Source organism: Lampetra fluviatilis, chromosome 49, assembly GCF_964198595.1.
Source record: "Lampetra fluviatilis chromosome 49, kcLamFluv1.1, whole genome shotgun sequence".
Classification (NCBI taxonomy): domain Eukaryota; kingdom Metazoa; phylum Chordata; class Hyperoartia; order Petromyzontiformes; family Petromyzontidae; genus Lampetra; species Lampetra fluviatilis.
Window position 1 is genome coordinate 8,319,660 of NC_136323.1, and position 17,092 is coordinate 8,336,751.

The 17,092-nt window shown below is 48.4% G+C and overlaps 1 protein-coding gene across 7 annotated transcripts in view; it reads right to left on the reverse strand.

The window, feature by feature from the left end:
- VAV2 (vav guanine nucleotide exchange factor 2) overlaps positions 1 to 17,092 on the reverse strand; it is a 221,975-nt gene that overhangs the window by 87,848 nt on the left and 117,035 nt on the right. For 5 of the 7 annotated variants that reach the window (XM_078878063.1, XM_078878057.1, XM_078878058.1 and 2 more), the window contains 3 exons: positions 7,507 to 7,575; positions 4,512 to 4,620; positions 1,947 to 2,006 (listed from right to left, as the gene is read on the reverse strand). In XM_078878063.1, the coding sequence (XP_078734189.1) occupies positions 1,947 to 2,006; positions 4,512 to 4,620; positions 7,507 to 7,575 (238 nt within the window). The remainder of the gene's footprint in view (positions 1 to 1,946; positions 2,007 to 4,511; positions 4,621 to 7,506; positions 7,576 to 17,092) is intronic. The other 2 variants (XM_078878059.1, XM_078878060.1) reach the window with 2 other exon arrangements.

Consider the following 17,092-nt stretch of genomic DNA (forward strand, 5'->3'; position numbering starts at 1 on the left):
ACATCTTTGGTCACAGCATCAGGTTCACCGATCACTTCAGCTACCTCCGTGTCATCCTATATTCAACTTTATCCTTCGACCGTCAAACCAATCAAATCATCAGTTCCTGTAACTTTCACCTGAAGGCTCTCGGACACCTACGTCCTCTCGTCTCCACTGAAACTGCCAACACATTGGCATGTTGCATAGTTGGGTCTTGCCTCGACTATTGCAACTCCGTCCTAGTCCGGTCCTCCTCTGGCAACCTCAAACAACTTCAAAGACTACAAAACAACCTGGCACGCGTCGTCATTGGCCGCACTCATCCCCGCCTCGACTCACTTGCCTGTCTCCGTGCCCTCCACTGGCTACCCATTGCCAGCAGGGTCACATACAAGATCGCCTGCCTCTGCCACCATGCCTTCACATCTGCCTGCCCCCCGTACCTCTCTTCATTATTGACGACTTGCAGCACAGCACACGGCAGATGCCTTTGCAGCGCGACTCACGACCTCCTCTTGATACCAAGATCCAGGATGGTCACGTCAATGTGCCGCTTCTCGGTGGCTGCCCCAACAGTCTGGAACGCCATCACCCCTCTGCACATTCGCAGCATCGCCTCGATCGTCTCCTTCAAGAGACACTTAAAAACTCACCTCGACAACCACGCGCTTTCGAGTGACTCTGAGCTTGGCTCCACGCCTCTGAGTTGCGGCTGTTAGGTCCGCAAATTTGCGCGCGTTATAAATTGCATTATTATTATTATTACGGTCTGCAGAAGTTCCACAGTTGTGGGTGGGGGGAGGATGTTGCTTTTTATAATCCCAAATTAGTAATATACAAGATAATTTTCTAATTTGCCGTATCTGTATCGTGATGCCATTGTGGCACATGGTGTCAGTTAGTCAGATAAAAGCCGCCCCCTCCCCCCATAAAAATAGTCATCAAAATGCTATAAACTGAATCCCCAGCCAAGGTGGCTGATGAGAGCTCAATGCTGACCCAGGCAGGAAAACACGTAGGCCACGCCCTCCTGCCCTCTGACCCCTGACTTTGGCGGGAAACCAGCATCAGGTTCGCAGCAGTTGAGGTGCCAACCCCGTGAGGCAGTTTGAAACGGGCTGAAATAAAAGTGATGATTAAAATAAATCTACCTACACAAAATCTCCACAACCCACTGTTGTGCGCCCGTTGACACCTGAATTGACTGATTTTCTTCATTTTTAAACAATTAATGTGTCACCACCGGATTGGACAGTTCAGAAGTGCTACACCAGGACCACTAAATCGCTCGCTGTTTTCAAATGACTACACGGAATATTGAACGTCCACTGTGAAGCAGAGGGCGAGGAGGACTCTTTGGTGAATGCCCCTTTGCAGGAATAACCAGGGTCGGCCTGACGGGGTTCGAGCCGCGAGCCTCCACAACAAGCGGGGAACGCTGCTGCCGCTGAGCCGTGTGCCACTAACCCGTGTCAAGGACTTGATCTACCAGACTGTCGCTGTGTTCGCACGCCGCTCTGCAGCACACAACCATTCTCTTCCTGCACCTTCCCTCGCTCTCGCTCATTCGCGACGCACTGGACAGGCAAGAGTGCGTGATGCCATGAATTCCGACCTAAGTACTGCTCGGAAATTTGGAATTCCCTCTCATCATCTCTCTTCCCAAGTTCTCACAAACTTGCTCAATTTGAGAAGCGCGTTCATTCTTGTCTGTTACTCTAACCGTGTTGTTTGTTGCTGGCCGGTTGGCATTTTGGGGCTTTGGCGCTGTGCTCGGGATCCGTGATACACAAAAAGAGAGATTCGAACTCAGCATCTCAGCTTTGTCAGCTCAGACCTCCGAGGAACCAGGACCCCATCTGAGAGCTCAGAACCTGAAGCATCAATAGAGAACTGGAAATGGTGGTGAGGCAAACGGTGACGCCAACGAGTTATAAACATGGAGAGAAGGGCAAGGCGCTTACCAGGACCAGGCGCTTCTGCAGCGTAGGGCAGAGAGACGTAAAGCTGTTAGCTGGTCGCAGCTGCAAGCCCCAGCAAGGAGAGCGTAAGCAGAAAGGGAAGCAAGGCCAGGGGGGGGGGGGGGCGCAGCAATCAGTAAGAGACAGAAACGAGCGCGCGGAGAGACAAACAAGAAATATAACGACAGCAACAAAGAGGAGTGCGGCAGCGCAGCGACAGTTAAAGGTGGCGGCGCAACAGAGCATCGCTGCCATTAGCGCCGGCATTAAGGGTCAATTAAGATTTAATTGGGACCAAAAGTTTCCGCGCTTCTCAGGGAATTCTGTAGAATGGAAGTAAATGGCATGAGTTCATCAGCGCGAGGGCCACGGGTTCAGGGAATTAAATGCTCATGCTCAATCTGACTTGCAGGGGTTAAATCAGAGTTAGTTCATCGACAATGGCGATGGCAAAAGGCATCGTTGTGACAAGACAGCGGCAGCAGCAAACAATGGTGGCTACACCGTGCTGATCATTCATAACACAGTCCCCTGCTGTCTGAAAGAGTCCTCATCAGCCGTGATCAATTCAATGCTGGATAAAGGCCTTCCACAAGCCATAGCCATCTCTCACGATCCGGCGATGTAATAATCCACCCAGCTCATGTGTGTTTTTACTCATTTTAAGTTGAGAGGACCGATCCTATGGTCACGAGCATGCTGTCTAGAAATCACCGCTTTTGGCCATTTTGTCTCTTCGACCACAACTCGAGGAGTTCAGAGAATGTGGCCACAAGTGACAAAATTGTCACACATTCAGTTCTTGAATTGAGGAAGGTTGTAAGGAAGACCTTGTGTATTTTTTTTCTTAAATCTATTCATTTCCAGCTGCTTTAACTTGTCCGTTGTGATGGGTTTTCTCGTCATTGAACAATTTGAAAAATCACCGTTTTCGTGCTTCATTATTAATACTCTCATTTGTTTCCAGCCTGCAGGCACTTTCCTGTCTGGTGAGTTTCCCATCACTTATATCAAGTATTAAATGGGTTACTTTGCGGCAAAACCAGCAGCAGGATAAATAAAAGTCAAAAACAAGTAATGCGTCTCCTTGTCCAAACAAAGCATTGGGCACTTCTCCATTGGTGGTGCTTTAGCCAGAGGTGGAATGTCCACATTCCTGTCAGGAACGAGTCTCTCCAAAGAATGACCACTCTTGGTTTTCCACAACATGGTAAAGTGCAAATTGCTCAATTGGGATTTTGCTGGAAGAGGAATGACCCGGGTCCCTTTCGCATATGAGACTCATTCTGGTCTCTTCAGTTCTCACCTGGTTAAACAAAATAAACTCAATTTCAACATCACATCACATATCTGCCCTGGCCAGTTAACCTACGCCCACACCCAGTGCAGTGATTGTGCATGGAATAACTATCCGTCTCTACCGACATTCACACATTTAACATTTTCACATATCCGACGACGTCTCAGTCCTCGGCAAATTGGAAATACGACGTTGTATTGCACCCGCTTTGTCGACGGCCAAGAGATGATGAACCAAAATCCGTCCTCAATTGGAAATTGAACTCACAAAATTCCCAACTGTAATACGGCCAAAAATGTAACGGGGAGGCGGAAGGTCTAATTGGCAAAAATAAATATGAAACCACTCAGAACAGCACCCCCTTAAGACTTTGCCACCATCGTCGCTGGCCCCTGAACAGCACCTCGCTAGCAGCACACACAGCAGTCGCTCCCAATTAAGAGCCGACAGTTAGCCAGCAGGGCACGGCTATGAAGGTGGGATCGGGGGTAGGACGACCCGGGTGCCTAGAGGACATGCTCCAAAGTCTGGATGAAGCCCCTGGGAGGCGTTGGCTGCAGTGAGGGTGGAAGTGTTAAGCCTGTGAATGAAATTAGTGATGACAATTTTCAGCGATGAAGTGGGGTTTTTTTATTATTATTTTTTATTCAACGACCGACTATGAATTTACAAATTCCGTGGGGAGTGGCGATGGCTACGACTGCTGCCCACCTAAGACGAAGAACATGGCCGACTGCGTCGACTTGGAGTTAACGAGTCTGAAGACACACACTCATCATTTAGTATTTTAAATTAGAGTTTAAAAATTTCACGTCCACCGTGCACCAAGGAAAAGACCAAAACGTTGTGATTGGTTACGTATGTATGTAAATAGAAAGATTTACCGAGTTAAATGATTGGCCCACCTGATAATATCCAATGAGGAAAAAATTGCGGGCCCTTAACACCCCATAATTTGAAAAAACTCAAGAGCAGATTGAACATTTGTTTATTTTAGTCGACGAGATGAACAGTGACTACATGTAATCCCCAGACTCAGACTTGACTAATATCCACAAGTTTGCATCTCCGATTAGCCCGGTTGGCGATGTACGCTGCAAAAGAGGCTCAACATACAAACATACAGGTTGTCATTGACGAGACGAACACCATGACTGAATTCAAAAGTTCGCATTACGTAAACAATGGGTAGGGGAGCTGCAGTGCTGGGGGAAGAGGGACGTGGCCGGGATGAGGTGGGCACCAGGGAGAGGGTGCCGGTCACTTACCGATGGGGGATGCGCCTCCACCTTCATGATGTCCTCGTAGATCTCGTCCCCTTCCCCGTCGCACGGCACGCAGTCGTACAGCTCCTCCTCGTTCTCGATCTCTCGCTCGCTGCCGGGGGAGGCGCGCAAACGTTAGCGGCACATCGGGCAAGGAACGCCGGGCGGAGGCGTTTGCCCTCCTTCCGTTCGCCCTGCTGCTGCCCGAGCCCACGACAGCTGTCCCCGCGATCGCGCCGGGCCGCGGCCACCATCGCTCGCACCTCCGTGGCAAAGACCCGAGCTCGCCGCTCCGTCCACGTCCCTTGGATGCCGTTGTGTTATGGGTGAACGTGTACGCCCCGCGTGTGCCTCACGTAACTGTGGTGTAGGCTGGGCACCCCCACGGTTCCTCTTCCATGTTGTCTCGTCAGCGCGAAAGAGTCGGGAAAACTACTACGTATTTTTGTACGTTGAACTTCTTTCGCACCATACGTTGCCAACCGTGCTAATCCCAAAGCTCCCGGTGACAGCAGTCAATTCTGTTGCAGCCTCAGCCAGTGCTGGAAATTCCACATTTCCATGGTGGTAGCCAGACTATCCATAGGTTGATTGCAATGAGGGTGGCTGGTGTTGTTTAACAAAGCTGAACTCATGAGGATTCTATGCGTGCCCATTGCATGAGTGGAGAGTTTCTGTTTCCCTTTGTAATAAATTAATATTATATTGAGTAAAGCATTACATTAATATCACTGACATGCATTGTTCATTTTTCCTAAACATTTTCTTAAGAATGTTTTCCTCAAGTCAGATTAATCTTTAGCCCAAGCACATCACCATCAGCAGCCGCCATGTATGTATGCTGAACTTCTTCCACCACCGTACCTAACTAACTGTGATAATCGGAGGCGCGGGACATGATCTATCCACTCCCCAAGCCGCTGCCGCCATCTCTCACGGTGCTGCAGTGCGCGCGAGCCGATTCCACCGCTCCGTCTCCGCGGTGGACGTCCAACTCGGACGCGTTCCCTCCTGTTAGCCCACCGCACAAGCGGCGCTGCCCTGGTGCAGGGAGGTTTGCTGAACACGGCTCGGCTCGGACGCGCCGCGTTCTCCAGAATCGAAATACTTCCGCCTGCGGCTTGAGCTGGCCTGTTGGCTTGCTCCATTCGCCTGGGCCAGTGGCTGCACGGTGCCCTCAAGAAGCGATGTTGCCGAGTGCCACTGTGAGGTCCGCAGTTCAATCACGTCCCGGGGGAGCAACGGTGGAAATGGACCTTCTCCGCCGGTTGTTCAGGCCGCCCCGCTCGCGCCGTGAATTTAACAGCCGCCCGCCCGGGGACTCTCGGTCGTTGGTACAAAACCAACCTCAATAATTCAGCGAGCTCAACTCCCGAACGGCTCCACTGAGTGACGTGGCACACGTTGAAAATTCAGGCCGATTCTAAGATTTTTGGCGGCTATGTTTGACCCTTCACAACCAAGGTTGAAAGCATTTAATGCATTCGCTCTGTCCATGTGTGTGTCCGCCTTTCCTGTCTGTCTGTCTTTAACATGAGGTCACAAGAACTCTGGCATAAGATGATGAAACGTAAATACAATTTTGTATGAAGCTGTGTGGCTATTAGGAACGTAGTCTACAGTAAACAAGCCAAATTGACCCAAGGGTTGCCCAAAACCAACCCACGTTTTTGTCCCGACAGCTACTTACTGGCTTCCGTGCTGCTGCCTCAACACTTTTGGGGACAGGGCGCACGCTGGAAAGCGTGATAAGATTCCATGCGCACGAGCGTGATTTTGTTCGCCTCCCTTGTTTTGAACGTGACAGAGCGGAATTGGAGGAAGAAGTCAACGGACGTCATGCCACGGGATCCACACTGAACATCATTAACGAGCACACACGAGCCTGCCAGTTGAGCACTTGGGTTCGAGAACCAAATTCTTTACAAATTAAACATTAAAGGAACTGCCAACTGTGCAGGGAAGTACATAATCATGCTGTTTGCTACCAGCTAAATACCTATGCTGATTTGGAGCACAGTGTTTGGCGGGGAAGCGATTCTGTGGCCTGTGCCAAGTCGAACATTATGAGCTCGTGAGCAGGATGACTTGTTCCCGCTAAAGCAATACAACTTTTAACTCCTTCCAACTCGCCCACCATTAGGCCGCTCAATGCGACCGCATTTCAAGACGCTCTATGTAAACCATGGACTTATTAATTTGCAGAGAAAGGGAGTCAGTCATAGGTATAGAGGGGGAAATTAAGCTCTTGAGACTGAAATTAAATAGGGGCAGGGAGTTTATGAGTCTCTGTGCAAGCCTATGGGTCTCTTTGTGAGTATGGATCTGTGCGAGCCCATTTGTCTCTCCATGAGTCTGTAGGTCTCTGTGCGAGTCTATTGGTCTCCGTGTGACTCTACGTGTCCCTTTGTGAGTCTATGGGTCTCTTTGTGAGTCTATGGGTCTCTGTTTGAGTCTATGGATCTCTGTGTGAGTCTTTGGGAGTGAGAGGCAGTCAGCCATAGGCACAGGAAAAAATGTGAGGTCTCGAGCCTGGATTTGAGCAGCGGCAGAGATTCGACAGCACAGAGAGGTGGGGCAAGGCAGTTAAAGACTACAAGGGGAGAAGAGGCACGAGTGACCTCCTACTGAGCAAAGGTTGACTGGGGGCCTTGTCTGCCTGGAAACACTCCAGTGGAATTTCTGACGAAATTTGAAAAACACCTTTACCACCAGCAGCCAGTGACATTGCAATAAAATATTGCAGATACTTTCCTATCTAAGGCCTTCACTTCACCTGCCACTCAGTTTATTGCAACGCAATTCGATGCATGAACGCAATATATAAGATTTTTTGTAAAAAAAAAAAAGTCACGCAATATGTTATCTCAATATGAATAATTCAGCTCTGGGATGGTTCGTGCCATCATTAGTTGCTCCCAAAAGTTGCTCATTTTACCAACACACCGTTGATTACAGTAGAAACAAACGTGTCACATCTGACAAATAACATACTTACTCGGCCATCTCTTCCAAGCTTCTGTAAATGTCTTCATTGTAATCCGTGGTCTCTTCATTAGGAAATGGCCTGAAGCAGAGAAATGGGTTATTAAAAAGGAACACATTTTTTTTCATGCTTTCATCCTCATGCAAATTGACAATTAATTATGCCGGTGAATGTTCCTGGATTCTCCCGCGCTCCGCTAATGAATAGAACAAGAGCCGCCATTTGCCAGAAATTGGCGGTGACAGCACCGCAACACTTGTGCCAGGCTAGATACACGTTGAGTCCACGTGAAGTGTCGAAGGCTCGCTGGCAAGAAGAGGTCATGGGACAGACCCAAGTGCCGTGGGTTGACTGACTAAAAATGACAGCGATACGCCACGCACTAACCGCGACACTTCTGCTACCCACACGACCGCATTAGATACACGTACACACACACACACACCCATAAATACATACAGACGGAGAGATATATAGACACATAAAGATACACATAAATGCATGCACACATACACACACGCTGAGATCGTGTGTATGCATACGATACGGACGCATACACATAAATAAGTACATACAGACAGGCATATATAGAGACGTAAAGATAAGCATCCGTGCATGCAAATACAATCATACAGACACACATACACACGGACACATACAAAGACAAAATCCCCCCCCTATAGTCTTAGCAGACTTTTGGGGCAAGTGCTGTTAGCGAGCACCTTTAAAGGCCAGCACACTGCACGAGGGCGTGGCCAATGCCCACTCCCGGCCGCTTTTGTCTCTCTCGTGCTCATGTTTGTACATCGCACCGGGTACTCATTTGAGTCTGAGTCAGCTGAGGGGAGGCCCAGGACCGGTTCAGATAATCATCACTGGTGTTGGCCGTGAGCGGGAATGGAACTCGGGTCGCCGACTTCGTAGCGCAGGGTACTAACCACTGCAATGAATATCCACATGAGCACATGCAACGAGACCTTGATGTAAGCACACGAAGCATGTGTGTAAAAACACGCGCACACACACACACACATCTCCCATTTAGCAATATCTGTTGTGGTCTAATCCAGCGCTTAACAGAATGCAAATGCATGGGTGGCGGCTGCTCCTACAGAAATTCATATTCAGAATAGTCTGTTGGTTCGGGAAGAAGACACACTTGCCCGAATAAGTTCACGTGAGCATGGCCGAAACATAAGCCCGCTCCAGAACGATGTCGGCTTCGGTATGCACGTGCGTTGAACTTCTTTCTCACCGTGCGTAGCCAACCGTGCTAATCGGAGGTGCGGGGGAAGGACAACAAACTAAACACAAATAGCAGTTCTGTTCCCAGAGCGGGGCTAGACGCATTACACGAGGCGCGCCTTGATTATTCTGCATTGATATTCCATTCCCAAGTCATCTGCTGCCATGATATGTGCATTAGACAATAGCTGGGAGCAATAATTATGCACATCGCTGCCTCAGAGCTCAGGGAAACATATGTCACAGCGGCTCAACAATGCGTGAAGTATTTCAGTGTCCTACACAACTACTCCTCGCCGATTATATTTTATATTTTGTACATATTCGTGTATTTTTTAATTCAGGGATTTTAAGTTCAACGCAAGGCATCCGTGGCAGTGGAGGTGTTACGGGTATTTGCAATGCGCGAGAGCTGGGGACGACTGGTCGATTAGACAAATTAATCGACCTAAGCATTTTATTCGATTACTTATTTATCCACGTGGTCAATTTACTCGGGACCCTTTTTAAAAATGGTGGCCACAACCACATCCTGCCTCCCGAAGGCGGGAAATCCCCGACAATCCACGTCCAACTGATGATGATGATGATTCTGACATCACCAAGCCTTGGCCATCACCTCCCGTCCAGCGGCATACATGTGAACAGAGGTGAGACTTTTTTTTTCCGACTACATTCGTGTTATCCGACTCTTTTCAGTCATCAGACTTCTCACAGATAGCCCAGCTCTACCATGCGTGTATAAATCTGGCAACCGGAGTTTATTTTCCCAACCATGGAGACGGTGGTGTCGCGTGGATGGCCATGGGCTCTTCGCGCGATGAATTCCATGGGGCTGTCTGCCTGTCAAATTTCCACCCCTCTTCATGCCTGGGCCTCACCGGCCCATGAGACCTGGTGCAGCTGCAGTGCCCGCAACACCAATTAGCTAGGTCACTGCACTCATAACATGAGTGGCGAGTGATATCTAAACTAGTTCTTCAGCCCACAGCAACCGCTTTACCAAGGAAGGCCTTCATCCAGCAGTGTGCCGTCGAGCTGTCCGGCGTGGTTATGACATGCACCCGTGTGCTGTCTGAGAATTTGTCCGACGCTTTTCAGTTCCTGAAGAAGCCCCCCAGCACGTGGAGCGAAACGTCGGACGGCACACGCTGAACGAAGCGCGCCGTGACCTGAATGCATTACGTGCGTGGGTGCGTTGCCTCATTTCACTAATGCACACACACGTCCGAGCGAAATAAAACATTGTCACTTTTTAAATCACGATGCCAGCACGTCAGGGCCTTGCAATAGCCACAACTGTGTGGGCTATATACAGCAGCCCAACTCTCCACGTGTTTTTTTCCCCTTCAGTCTTTACAGATGGCTGTGTTTGTTTACGGTTGAGTGGATAATTACTCTGCTTCCTGAAAATATTTTCCAATTGGTTTAAGGCAAATTCTCTGAACATGTGACGATTTTAATTGTGCACTACCTGTGGGAAATACTGGTGAAATAATCCAAAGAATAAAAAGGGTCAATCCAATATAATGTCAACATCGTCATCATCACCATTGGAACCTCATTTGCCAGTAGCAAAATATGATAATTGTTTTTTTACCCTTTTATCTGGCAACAAAACTGACACTTTTTTTTACAAGGAGTCATGTTTGCATTGACCACAATACCTGCAGTCGGAATGCAAACAAAAAACATAACTCTGATAATGTATGCACTATTCTTTGGTTCTTTTCGGTTAAGTCACGTCTAAAAATAAAATAATAACTCAAAATAAAATAACACATTACGACGTTTCGATTGCAACACAAGCAATCATCATCAGGCATAAAAGAAATAGCAACAAAAATCTAACTAGAAAAAACTATAGACAGACATACAAGCAGACAGACATCACATGTCTGTCTATAGTTTTTTCTAGTTAGATTTTGACGTCATCTGGTCCAACACCATGTGAGACTAGGCTCTAAGGAAAGCTGTCTCGGGTGTGGACCAATCAACTTCAAGGACAGTGCATACATTATCAGAATTATGTTTTTTGTTTGCATTCCGACTGCAGGTATTGTGGTCAATGCAAACATAACTCCTTGTATTAAAAAGGTGTCAGTTTTGTTGCTAGATAAAAGGGTAAAAAAACAATTATCGTCACCATCTCTCACGATCCTGCGATGTACTTATCCACCGAGCCTTCCCACGAACAAATTTGTTCATGCCATCTCCTCACTGGACTGTGCGTCCTCACAGATGCATTCCAATCCAGAAAGCATTCCAATCCAGAAAATTATCATCTGTTGTGAAATAATTATAATGAAACAACAGCATGAACTCTGTGGATGAAATATTGTCAGCCTATTCCTTACATGTGTATTTACTTGAACAGAAATCTTGAGTGATCTTCCAGATGGTGTGGCCGGCAACACAACCGGCCACCTTTGTCTCCCCAGTGACGATGTTTCCACACCGTGCCAGGTCGAACTCATTTCAAGGCGACCTATTGGAGGCTGAGGATGGATTCGGATAAACCTCGCCACCGATGTCAGCCGCGGCTGGGAATCGAACTCGGGTCTTTCAGGATCAATCGTGATAACCGCAGGAGCCACCGTCCCCCAGACAGCAAAGCGCACGGAGCAACAGGCCAAGTAAAGACACACACAGACACGCGTGCGCACCAGCCAGACTATCAAGTGAGGCGAATACAACCCGTAGAGAAGCAACAAAGGGATTATGTATGCGTGCACCTGTTCCTGAAGCCTCCCAAAATAGTGGAAAACAAAAACAGCAGGGTTCAGACGCGAGTTTGGCGAGCGCCGCCTAATTGCCGGGCCAGATCCTCATCCAAGGATCTGGCAGCCGCCCCCTGGTTGTGCCAGACCGTAAATATTTATGTGCACATGAGAAATGCCAGGAGACTTCCCTCCGCGACGATCATTAACCTTTTCCTTGGTCCGTACGCTCTCGGCTTCTCCGCCACGTTCCTTTCGTTCGGCGGCGCGGCGCTTAGAGGCGGCGGCGCTGCAGAATTCCCAATGAGCAGGGTTCACGGCCAGTTCATAAATATCCACCCGGAGGGGCCGATAATTATTAACGTCCACACCTACTAAGGGGTCCGCCGAGTGAGCTCAGCCCGGCGAAGGAGCCATGCCCTCGTCGTAGCTTTAGGGACAAATTAGAGCGACGAGCCACCGCAGCATCCGCCACCTATCCCGTTGTGTAGAAAAGAGCCTCGATCATTATATTAATGTTTCAATGTCGGCCATGTCAATCGACTGCTGGATGAAGACCTCCCCATTCAGCATCAGCAGTAGTGCCGAGATGTTTGACCGTGCATGGCCATGCTGGTCAGTGTGCATTAGGGGGTCAACTACCGGGTGAGCTATCACTCGACACAGACTTCAGCCACGGCTCATGGCGCAGTGAGTTAATCACTGCACCACCGCTCCACCATGGATTTGTGTTGTTTGAACGACTTATGGGTGCTCCATAAGCAGACAATTACGGGTCACTGGGATTAACATCAGTCACGCTAGATCACATTTAAATTTGCGAGAATAAATATAGTGTCAAGCTAGGCATGTCGTGGTTGAGGCTTACAGGAGCATCAATTTTTAAGCTCATGATACGTCATATCAAATCACGTTGGTAAGAACAAATGCATTTCAAATTAGCGCACATTGCATATAATGGGAGCACTTGACCTTGGCAGCTATTGGTGGCTGCCACATTTACCGCAATGTAAAAATATATATATATATTTCAACTCTAGAATCCCTCATTCAGGCTTATTCGATGCAATTCTGGAGGGTAAAACCTCCAATCAAACAGCCGTGGGGACATTTCCACAAAAACAAAAAACTCCACAGCTATTACCGTCACGTAATTTCAATACTTTTAAATACATCGAGAACGATGGGTGACATGAACATTATTTTGACGGGCCTCCTTGTCGACCGGCCCGGGGGCACGTCGAAGCTTTGTCTGGAACGCGACGCCACGTGCGAGCGGACAGGCCCGCTCAAAGAGCGGGCGATGTTCCGGTACCTCCTTCGCACGCAGCGTGTCACACGAAGGTGCAGAGATTTCAGATTCCCTCCCACTGTCGGCCCGGAGTGATGGCACGCTCCGGCAATCTACGATCTGTGGCAAAGAGAGTTCTGCAACGGCTAGCCAATTCTCAAAGGGCGGCAAAGGGTAATTCCTGTGTACATTTTGTATCCTGTTCCACTATTACGGCCGAGCCTCGTAAACTTCTGCCGCAACGCAGTGGGCCGTCTGCGCGACGCGTGTCTCGTAGCGTTGCTCCTAAGCAATGTTGCTGTGGCGACTATTTTTGGCGCAACACATTCCTGAGAAGTCAGATGCTGCTTTTCCCCAGTCATTGGAAACGGGAGCCGAACCGTCCCGGATCATTCTTTACGGGGCCTGGTACAGGCCGTTTCTTTTCAGGCCCAGCCGCTCACCTCCACATTCCCACCCTCTCCCCTCGCTCGCTCCTTTTCACTTCCCTTTGCAGCCAGAAGGATGATCATTAATCTATATATATACGCTCGAATTAGCTTATGCAATCCCAAGTATAAAATCGTAGAATTTAGAATTTTTTACCGCTTACTTATTTATTTTTCGCAAACACGCCCCTTAAGTTGATCTACAAGAGAGACGACAATGACCACCCGCCTCTCTTCCACGGATACCCCGAGACATCGTGACTGGTGCCGAAGCTTAAAGGCTACAGCTCTCCGAGGAGAGTGAGCCATGCAGCCCGGTTAGAGTATATTCCATGGCCCGGGTGGTGCTGGCTTGGTCCTGTGAAGGTCGCTGTGGTAAAACTGGGCCAAGCGCAGTTGCCCGATGCGCAAAGCAGGCAAGCTTGCTTTGCAGTGGCGATAATGTCTCTGAGCTCAAATCAGAATCAGAATATTTATTTAAACTGGAGGAATCCAATGAGTGATTAAACTATTTAATACAGATGTCCAGTAGGGGCTGGTCAGAACGTTACAACAACAAACAATACAGGAACACAATAGGAGCGCAAAGTATAGGAAATGTAGAAAAGTAACTTAAAAATATACAAATAAATCTAAACTATGTTTATCTTACCAGATAAAGCCCACTGAGGTATTGACTTATTTTTCGGAAGCGACCTGGCCACACATGAGTATGAGGCAGTGGTAATCTCACTTACGCACTGTGCTCTGAACCCGACGACATAAATTTGATTCGTGGCCACGGCTAACAATCAGTAGAGATTGATATCTGAACCAGCTCCGGGCCCCCTTTACCAACCACGCACCGACCCAGCACGCTGAACAAAAATCCATGAATCTCCATGTGCGACGTGGCGTCGGGAGGTCTCCATCCAAGAGCAGACTGACAAAGGGCTGTAAGTAGTTTAATCACCATTGGAGGCCCTGACACAGTGGTTGTTGAAATTCCAAATGAGTTAAGGTCGCAATAAACGTCCCTTCACTGTTGACTTTCCACAAACGCGTTGCTCATTTTATCAACCCGGATGGGATAATGCACCAAGCCATGCCCCAGTGGTGTTTCAATTCACAACCCTTGTAATTACGAGTCAACTTGTAGGTCAATTGTCCAATGAAGAGGCTGGCCCCTGCCACAGGAATGTGGAAATTCTACCACTGGCTCGAGCCAAAAACAGAGGTGATAAGCGCGGTCCCACAACCATTTATGCATGGAGACACTTTCAACGCCGACTTGCTCCTTGCGATGATCATAAACCGCATTCGTAATTAGGGGCTGTTTTACGCTATTAAAGGTATCAGCACGCCCAATCTTGATTTCCTGCGAGACCGGGGAAAAAAACACGACTGGTTTGTTGGAATCATTATTGTTGTTTAAATTGCCACTGTAACGACGAATTGAAATTCACGCTGAGCGTGGTGGTGCACGTGCGTGAACCGGCGGCTCGAGAGGCAAGGGGGTTGGGCGATCACGTGCAAAACTACTCATACTCCAGCTCACCGAAGCCACCAAAGGCTGCAAGGCACCCCAGGAAATGGCAGTACAGCAAGCGGGTATCTTGAGCCCAACCCTATGGAAATTAAGTTGATTTTTCCTCAAAATGAAAAATATTCCAATAGAGAGCCCTTAAAGAGTTGCCACTTTTGGTATTTAACGAAATAATTCGGCATCGTATATCCCGGGACCCAATAGCCTCGTCCTGCGGGATCTTTAACGTTCACTTTGAAACAAATCTTTACGGTTATTAAACTTACAGTTGTAATTAGGGCGGCGATCGGATTTGAACCATGAACGTCTTGCAACAAGCGATAAACCCTCGGGAATTTATAGCAGCCGCCAAACAACCGAAATGCATGTTCGTTCTAAATGTGGAGGACCCGGAGAAAACTGAAAGCGACCGCCACATAGCGAGAGGATCACGCCAAGTACCAAATATACAACAGGCATCTTCAGGATCACTGAACTCAGAACGTTACAGGGAAGGGAAATAACATATTTTCACCGCCACAGCGCTAAGGCGGTGTCACTGCACATACAATGCTCGCAGCACAGGAATGTGTTGAACGCACGCGCTATATGCAAGGCTATATGGCTTTCTTAGTGTTCATTGGGGTCGTGCCTCGGATGACCCCCGCAGTTTGAGGAATTTTCTCACCAAGGGTGCAGCCGCCGCCCCCGCCATATTTCAGGAAAACTGACCGCCGTCACTGTTTCTCGAGATATCCCGCAAAACAACAACCAACAAACCTCAAAGGCTGCCACTTGGGATAATGAGCATTCATGTACGTGCTACGGCCCAGTGAAAGTCGCGCACAAGCGCCACCGTTGGGGATTTCACACTCGGCGAACCCTGTCGACGCCCAAGACCTTTACAGCCACTGCCACATGCAATCCGTTTCAAGTGAATAACGCGTCTCTCTCATGAAGAAGGTACCTCGACTGGGCAACCCATGACCGCTGTTGGAAGAAAAAAAAACACGTATGTCGTGTGGGCTGTGGTTTGTTTAAAATACAGTCTTCAAATTCTCCAGGTACACGACAATTGCATGTTACTGGAACAATTCTCCTGCCAATTGTGCTTTTTTTAGATTCAGATATTTTTCGGAACTATTTTTTTCTCGTTAAAATTGTTTTTTTTTTCTAAAAGGAGAAGTTTTTGCCTCAATAAGGCCATTTGAACGCGTCCAGGAGTACATCCATCAAGAAGGAGATGGAGCGATGAAATCAGTTCATGTGCACTGATTCTCAGGACATTTTCCATAAGCCTCCCGCTTAAGATGTTTGGCCAAATCATTTTTGAGTAATTTGCGTGGGTGGAAACTGACTTGCCAGCCTCTTGAGATATGAACGTTTTATCGTCGATAATGATGAACAATAATAAATTATAACAAAGTATATACTTGCATAACCCTTTCATACCAGATATAGCAGCACATGCATAGCAGCACATAACAATGTGTGCCTGCTACTGGTTAGATTTAATAGCAATTCACAGCCCTTTGTCAATCTATTGCTAGATGAAGGCCCTCCTCACACCGTACTGGTCATGGGATTTGTTTCACCACGCTGGTCGCAGCAGCTTATTTGAGTGAACAATGCACACATTTTTATTATTTTTTTCTATCTACGTGGTTTGACCGAAAGATCCAAAGAAAATGCACACATTTGGCTTAACAGAAAATTTAAACGCAAATTTACAATTTTCTTCTGCGTCTCACTTATCATATCCAGGAGGCTGCAAAATTCCCCAAGCCCTCCACGCGTGGGCACTAACCACGTCTTCTGAGAGGTTTCTTCCCCAAGCCCTCCACGCGTGGGCACTAACCACGTCTTCTGAGAGGTTTCTTCCCCAAGCCCTCCACGCGTGGGCACTAACCACGTCTCCTGAGAAGGTTTCTTCCCCAAGCCCTCCACGCGTGGGCACTAACCACGTCTTCTGAGAGGTTTCTTCCCCAAGCCCTCCACGCGTGGGCACTAACCACGTCTTCTGAGAGGTTTCTTCCCCAAGCCCTCCACGCGTGGGTACTAACCACGTCTTCTGAGAGGTTTCTTCCCCAAGCCCTCCACGCGTGGGTACTAACCACGTCTTCTGAGAGGTTTCTTCCCCAAGCCCTCCACGCGTGGGCACTAACCACGTCTCCTGAGAGGTTTCTTCCCCAAGCCCTCCACGCGTGGGCACTAACCACGTCTCCTGAGAAGGTTTCTTCCCCAAGCCCTCCACGCGTGGGCACTAACCACGTCTTCTGAGAGGTTTCTTCCCCAAGCCCTCCACGCGTGGGCACTAACCACGTCTCCTGAGAAGGTTTCTTCCCCAAGCCCTCCACGCGTGGGCACTAACCACGTCTTCTGAGAGGTTTCTTCCCCAAGCCCTCCACGC